This window comes from Arachis hypogaea, chromosome 20 (assembly GCF_003086295.3).
Source record: "Arachis hypogaea cultivar Tifrunner chromosome 20, arahy.Tifrunner.gnm2.J5K5, whole genome shotgun sequence".
In the NCBI taxonomy this organism is placed as follows: domain Eukaryota; kingdom Viridiplantae; phylum Streptophyta; class Magnoliopsida; order Fabales; family Fabaceae; genus Arachis; species Arachis hypogaea.
The window spans coordinates 6,962,657-6,970,040 of record NC_092055.1 but is presented as its reverse complement, the minus strand read 5'-3'; the positions used below and the strand labels follow the sequence as shown (position 1 = coordinate 6,970,040).

General features: G+C 40.5%; 2 protein-coding genes across 2 annotated transcripts; one reads left to right on the top strand and one right to left on the bottom strand.

Annotated features, from left to right (window-relative positions):
- Nucleotides 1–1,205: 1,205 nt before the first annotated feature.
- On the bottom strand, nt 1,206–2,966 carry LOC112785349 (uncharacterized). The gene has a single exon (XM_025828818.1). The coding sequence runs from the start codon at nt 2,964–2,966 to the stop codon at nt 1,206–1,208; it is 1,761 nt and encodes a 586-aa protein (XP_025684603.1).
- A 3,941-nt stretch (nt 2,967–6,907) lies between these two features.
- Nucleotides 6,908–7,384, top strand: LOC112784855 (basic form of pathogenesis-related protein 1). The gene has a single exon (XM_025828186.3). It carries the CDS (start codon nt 6,908–6,910, stop codon nt 7,382–7,384), a length of 477 nt encoding a protein of 158 aa, XP_025683971.1.

The following is a 7,384-nucleotide window of genomic DNA, read 5'->3' as shown; positions in this document are numbered from 1 at the left end:
TCAGGTTGAAGAAGGGTAGGGCCTTTGCTGCCGATGCACCGAGGAATCGGGACAATGCGGTGAGCCTTCCCGCCATCCGCTGAACGTCTTTGATGCAACCCGGACTCCTCATCTGGAGTATCGCTTGGCACTTTTCGAGGTTGGCTTCCACTCCCCTTTGGGTTATCATGAACCTTAGGAACTTTCCGGCCTCCATGGCAAAGGCGCATTTAAGCGGGTTGAGCCTCATGCCGTGTTGTCAGAGAGATGCGAACACATTCTCCAGGTCGCTTATGAGGTCGTCAGGTCGGGCGGTTTTTGCAAGGATATCGTCCACATAGACTTCCACCGTCTTGCCGATAAGATCGCTGAATATTTTGTTCATCAGCCTCTGGTACGTTGCCCCTGCGTTTTTCAGACCAAAAGGCATCACCTTGTAGCAGTAGGTCCCTCCCGGCATTATGAACGCCGTTTTATCCTCATCTGGCCGGTGCATCGGTATCTGGTTGTAGCCGGAGTAGGCGTCCATAAAGCTCAGATACCGGTACCCCGCGACCGCGTCAACAAATGCATCAATGTTGGGGAGAGGGTAGCAGTCCTTGGGACATGCCTTGTTGAGATCAGAGTAGTCCACACACATCCTCCATTTCCCATTGTGTTTTTTTACCAGGACCACATTTGACAACCAGGTAGAATAGTCTAGTTCCCGGATAAACCCTGCTTCAAGGAGGCTGGCCGTTTGTCTGGCCACTTTCTCTGCCCTTTCCTGAGACATTTTCTTCTCCTTTGAGCCACTGGTTTGGCTTCCGGTCTGATGGCTAGGTGATGTGACATGAATCCGAAGTCTATCCCCGACATATTGGCAGGTGTCCAGGCAAACAAATCGCCGTTGGCTCTGATCATTTCCATCAAGGGCTCTTTTAATTCATAGGGGAGGTTCCTATTCACGAACGTGAACTTTTCCTCCGTGTTCCCAACTCTAAACTTTTTCAGGTCCCCTTCTGGTTCGGGCCTGGGCTTGTCGTCAATCCTGGCATCCAAGTCGGCGAGAAATACCCCCGATGCTTCCCTAGATTTCTTTCTTAACGAGAGACTGGCGTTGTCGCAAGCGACTGCCGTTTCCAGGTCTCCCCTTACAGATCCTACTGACCCTTCTTCAGTTATGAACTTCATTACCAACATCCTTGTGCTGATGACTCCTCCTAGGTCGTTAATGGTTTTTCTCCCTAGGATGATGTTGTAGGCGTGGAGTCTCGTAGGATCACGAACTCAGCCATTATCGTCCTTCTCCCTTGGCCTTGTCCCAATGAGGTCGGCAGGGTGATTATGCCATCCAGCTTGATGAAGTGGTCGCCGAGCCCTACGACGCCGTGCTGGTGAGTCTGTAGGTTGGCGTCCCTTAGGCCTAAAGCGTCGAACACATTGCGGAACATGATGTTCGAGTCTGCCCCCGTATCTACAAGGATTCGCTTGATGAGACCGGTTCCTACTCTGGCCGTTATGACCATGGGAGGGCTTTCTCCGACGTCGTCGAACCATTGATCCTCCGGGCCGAATGAAATGGGTGGGTGCTTCCTCGTGCTTCGTGCAGAGAACGAGGAGACCGCCAGAACTTTGGCGTCTTTCCTATGCACCGACCTTGATCTAGGTGCCGCATTCCTAGCCGTTACCACGTTCACTATGGTGAGGCCTTGGTCGTCGCCCTCCGGTTCTTGGCGTCGCTTTGCTGCCCGAGTCCTGTCTTCGCTGTCCTGGTCACGATTCCGTCGTCTCGGTTCTCTAATGAGGTGGGAGAATTCAGCTAGCTTTCCATCCCTAATCGCTTGTTCTAATGCGTCCTTTAGGTCGAAGCAATCATGTGTCTTGTGCCCATAGCCCTTGTGATAGTCACAGTAGAGGCTTCGGTTTCCCCCTGTTCGTTCCTTTAGTGGTCGGGGCTTCGACAAGATTCCCTTTTCGGCGATTTGTTGATAAACTTCCATGATTGGTGTGGTAAGGGGAGTGTAATTGGTGAACTTCCCGACACGAGGAAACGGTCTGGGTGCCTTGCTCGGACCGCCATCCCTGGCGTGTTCCTTTTGTCCTTCTCTGTTCCCGCGGTGCCGGTCTTGGTTGTAAGAGGACTGCCGTTTGTTGGCGGCCACGACTTGGCTAACTTCTTCGTCGTTGATGTACTCCTTGGCTACACATTGGATCTCCTGCATGGTCCGCACCGGCTTCATGGTGAGGTGCTTTCTGAAGTCCTCGTTCAGGAGCCCGTTTGTTAGGCACAAGCTTGCAACTGAGTCCGTCAGCCCGTCTATTTCCAGGCACTCGTCGTTGAATCGGTCTAGGTATCTCCTGGTCGGCTCTCCGGGCCGCTGGGCCACTCCAAGCAGGTTGATTGGGTGTTTTGCTTTTGTAATTCTAGTCGTGAATTGGGATAGGAAGGTGTGGCTAATGTCCGCAAAACTGGTCACTGAGCCCTGCGGGAGGTTGTTGAACCACCGTATCGCAGGTCCCGCCAGGGTGACCGGGAAAGCGCGGCACGTTACCTCGTCTCCCACTCCCTCTAAGTTCATCTTGGACTCAAAGGCCATGAGGTGTTCCAGCGGGTCTTGCGTTCCGTCATACCTCATGTCCGTTGGCTTGTCAAAGTGTTTTGGCAGCCGGACCTCGAGGATGGAACGGTGAAATGGGGTCGCTCCCATTATCACGGGTCCCCGCGTTCTCGTTGTTCTCCCTTCGTCGTCCTCCTGACGAGTCTCCTCGTGGTCGCGATCCGTGGTATGCCACCTTTCGTGCCTGGTGTAGATGAGGGGGTCGTGGCGTCTTCTCGCGCGTCCTCTTTCCCCGGCGCTCTCGGATTCAGCCTGAGGGCTGGCTTTGCGTCTGGAATGGCTCCTTGAGTGAGAACGAGAGTGGCTTTGCTCTGGGGTGTGCTGGTCATGTTCCCAGTCTGCTAGCCGGCGTTCCAAGTCTTGCATCCTATGGGGTAGTTCCTGCATTATTCTGGTGTGGTTGTCGCCAGTTCCCCCGAAAGGGCGTCTTTCGAGAGATCGGGTGGTACGTCTTGGAGGGAACCTCGTGCGCGGTCAGGGAGAAATCGCGGAAGGTTCCCCTCTGCGCTCGGTCTCGCGGCCTGTCTCTCCTGGGCCCAAAACAACGTCCATCCAGGCGACTAGATCCCCACAGACGGCGCCAATGTTTGGTAGTTCGGATACCGGACGGGTTGGGTTGATACCCTGATCAAAGAAGAAGGGAAAGTCGTCTGGTCGCACGTCTCTGGGTTGAGGGTAGGCGGGGTCCCGAGCTCTTGGGATGTAGAGGGGGGGTGTCACCTGCAAAGACACTCCGACGCTCAAGTTAGTGAAATGTGCAGGCGAGTAAATGTTGGGTGGTATATGACGTACCTTGGGAGAAGGGCAGCATATATACCATGTCAGAGGTGGGCCCATCAAGAACAGGCCCACCTTCCCTGATGCTCCCTCCTCACAGCTGTAGCGTAGCTGTCAGGGACACGTGTCCGGGTCGGATGTTGCTCGGGTCGGGCCGGCCCGCTAGCAGTTTGGGCCAGGCCGTAACAATAACCGTTCTAAAGTCGTTGTCATTGGCTGAGGTTTTTGATGAGAATATTGAACTGTAAAGGCCAGGTCCTCAAGAATTTGCGTAAACAGCAGTGAAGCGAGGCGAGGCAATGGGTCCACTGATGACGGACAAACAGAGCACCCGTACGTCGACGACACAGATGACAACGCTACAAATGACGACACCACAATGCGACGAATGAGAAATGTGGCCAGATGGGAACTTCGAAGAAGAATTTAGGGTCGACTAAAATTCTCTGACTTCGGGACAAAATGTTAAAAGTTCTTTTAATATTTTAAAAATATGAAAGTGTTCTCAATTAAATATTTTAATACAATTATAAAAATATATTTTTTTAATAGAATATTATATTATTTCAAACATTTTGTTACGGAAGTAATTAGCTTAAAAAAAATTAATATAAAAAGACTCAATTAAAAAAATAAAAAAATTTAATTAAAAATTTAATAAAATTATAATAACGTACCGAAGAATTAAATCTTATAATATATTGGTAACATAAAAATTTCTTTTTCCACTGGCTCTTTTCTCCCTCTATATTCTTTATCAATGTATTTTCTCTTGATCTCTCACAACGTCTCGTGAACTCTTGAAGTCAAACTTTGCGGCGAAAGGCTACTCACCCGTTAATATCGTTAAACTGTTTGTGTCCCTTCAGTTCCACGACAAGCACTTTCTCTTTTCAACTCACATCATGCACATCACTAATTAGCAAAAGTTTTGCTAGTTTAATGTCATGGTTTCAATATATTAATATGTTAACTTAAACAAAAGAAACATATACGTGAACTTGTGAAAACTTGTACACATTATGTTCTTATTTTATAATACAAGATATATAATTCACATGTCGTCCTTATTGTTTCACGAAAACTTTCATGTTTCATGTATGTCTGTTGCAAAAATGATCTTAGCTAGGGTGCCGAAATTTGTGGCCAGGAGTCAAGTCATGGAGAGACGCACGCATGTGAATTATTGGGTCCCCCATCATCTCACACAATTGGTAGGTTCATATCATTTGATAAATTAATTACATTCATATTATTGTTATTATTAGTTAACTAAATGCAAGTCGCCAAGTCATGTTATACAAATAATGAGAAGAGAAGTATCCATGATAACATGAATCTATCTACTGTTGAATTTAGAAGTGATCATACTTTAATAAAATGTACGTAAACATTATTTTATATATATATATATATATGACGGACCCAAAAAATTTTTATAATAAGAGCAACAATATATTAAAATAAATTTTGTTTTAAACATCAATATATTTATAATTTGAAAGACACAAAAAAAAATATTTATAATTTTTGAAATTAAAATTATATATATAAAACTAATAATTTTACTTATATTTATAATAATTATGTATAAGAGTTAAAATAAAGAATATGAATTAGAATTCAATTAAAAAATTAACTTTTTTCAACTAATTTCAATCAATATCAGTCAAATTTTTTTAAAATTATGTTATTTATCTTAAAATTTAAATCTTCAAGTCTCTAAATTAAAATTGAGAATTTTTATAATTAAAAAATAATTAATATTAAATAACTAAAACTAAGTTTCTTATAATTTTTTATTATTTAATATATAAATAATATTTTTTAGCTCAACTAATTTTTGAAAAAAATAAAAATTTTATTTATATTTGGAAAACTAAGCATTAGTTTAGTAATTAATTAATTAACTATTTTAAACAAAAAATTATCACTATTATTAGTTTTTTTAGTTTTGATACTAAATTAAATTTAATGCGATATATATAATTGCATATTAAATTTAACAAAATATTTTTTAACATAATTTTCAAAAAAATAATTTATAATTTAATATAAAAACAAAGATAATATAATAATAGAATCAAATATATTCATTTATATATAATTATTATTAATTTTTCATTATCCAGTAAGGACAAATGCCCCCTCTCCCTAACCTAGGTACGTCCGTGTATATATATATATATATATATATATATATATATATATATATATATATATATATATATATATATTGAAATTTTAGCAATTTATTATTGAAATTGTAGTATTTATCAGGTTATTTATGTAAAAAAACTCACCTGAATCACCAGGTCAGAAAAGAAATGTTAGGTGACTAATATTTTTGAACCATTTAATTTTTTTCTTACTAAATTTATTGGCCCGTAATATTTTCCAGCCTTTTTCTTGGCGGTAGAGAAAAAGAAACAAATTAACTTAATTTTCTACTAAAACGTTGTCATTAAAAAAACGTTTTTTTTTTTAATGAAAAGATGGTAACAAATTTGAGTTCAGTATAGTTGCATGTGCGTGCTTAGAAGAAAAAAAGGCATTAAAGTATCTAGCTATTAACAGCATTGTTATTATTGTTGTTGTTAATTAATTAACATATATGAAAATGAAAATATAAAATAATTTTGACTCAGAAATTATGGTAGCATAATATTGTCATTATTGAATGTAATTACTTTATTTATAAAACTAAGAGATTTGTCAAACTATATAATTAATATCAAGTTTGGAAACTAGTTTATGAATTATTATTTTTATTTATTTTTTGATCATACACACTCACCAGTCACCAAGACACTAAAATATTTTTTTATAATTATTATACTTTAATTCCATTCTTTACCATACTTATATGCATGAATATTTGTTTGTTGTATCTGAATCTAATTAGTGTTCCCTTTTTTTTCTCCCACTATCCAAAGCCATTAACTAGTTAACTTTTTCCAGCCGATCGAGTTTTATATTCAATAAACCAAAATAAGAAATTAAAAAATAGTGTTTGATATGATTCTTAAAAAATATTGTTTAATTGTTAAAATAGGTTAAATAATTAATTTTAAATTTAAAAGTTTAAAATTTTTAAATATTTTAAAATTATTATAAAAAATAATTTAAATAAAGTTAGACACCAAACAAAAGACACTATAAAAAAAAGTAGAAACTCAGGTGCAGTTGATTTTACATGAAGTTGATACTTAAGAGTCGTTAGATGATTTAACTTATTTGACTAAATTTTTATTTAACAGCTCTCACATATCAACTTTACATAAAATCGACTTCATCTGAATTTTCACCGTAAAAAAATATTAAGTTGCTGGATTTCTCTATTGTTGTTACCACTTCCTTTTCAGTAGGGAATCTTGAAAAGTAGAACTATAAGGCCAACCACTACAATCATATAATAATTAACAAGAAAAAAAATGTTATGGCTTAATGCGCACCATTCTCATTCTATAAATACCGAAGATTGAACAACAAATTCTTCAGACACATCCAACAGAGAAGAAAAGAAATTGAGAGGAAAACAAGCAAACAAAATGAATGTGAATGTTATCTTATTAGCCCTTATTTTTTTCTTCTTCATGTGGACAATATGTTTTGCCCAAAATACCCCTGAAGACTTCCTTTCAGTTCACAATGAGGCTCGTGAAGAGGTTGGTGTGGGTCCACTCTCATGGAACCACACACTTGAAGCCTACGCTCAGCGCTACGCCAACGAGAGGATCCCGGACTGCAACCTGGAACACTCCATGGGGCCTTACGGCGAGAACATCGCCGAAGGCTACGGCGACATGAAGGGCTCTGACGCCGTGAAGTTTTGGTTGACGGAGAAGCCAAATTATGACTACCACTCAAACTCATGCGTTAACGATGAGTGCCTGCATTACACTCAGATAGTGTGGCGTGATTCGGTTCATGTTGGGTGCGCAAGAGCTAAGTGTAACAACCATTGGGAGTTCGTTATCTGCAGCTATGACCCACCCGGCAACATTGAAGGCCAACGTCCCTATTGA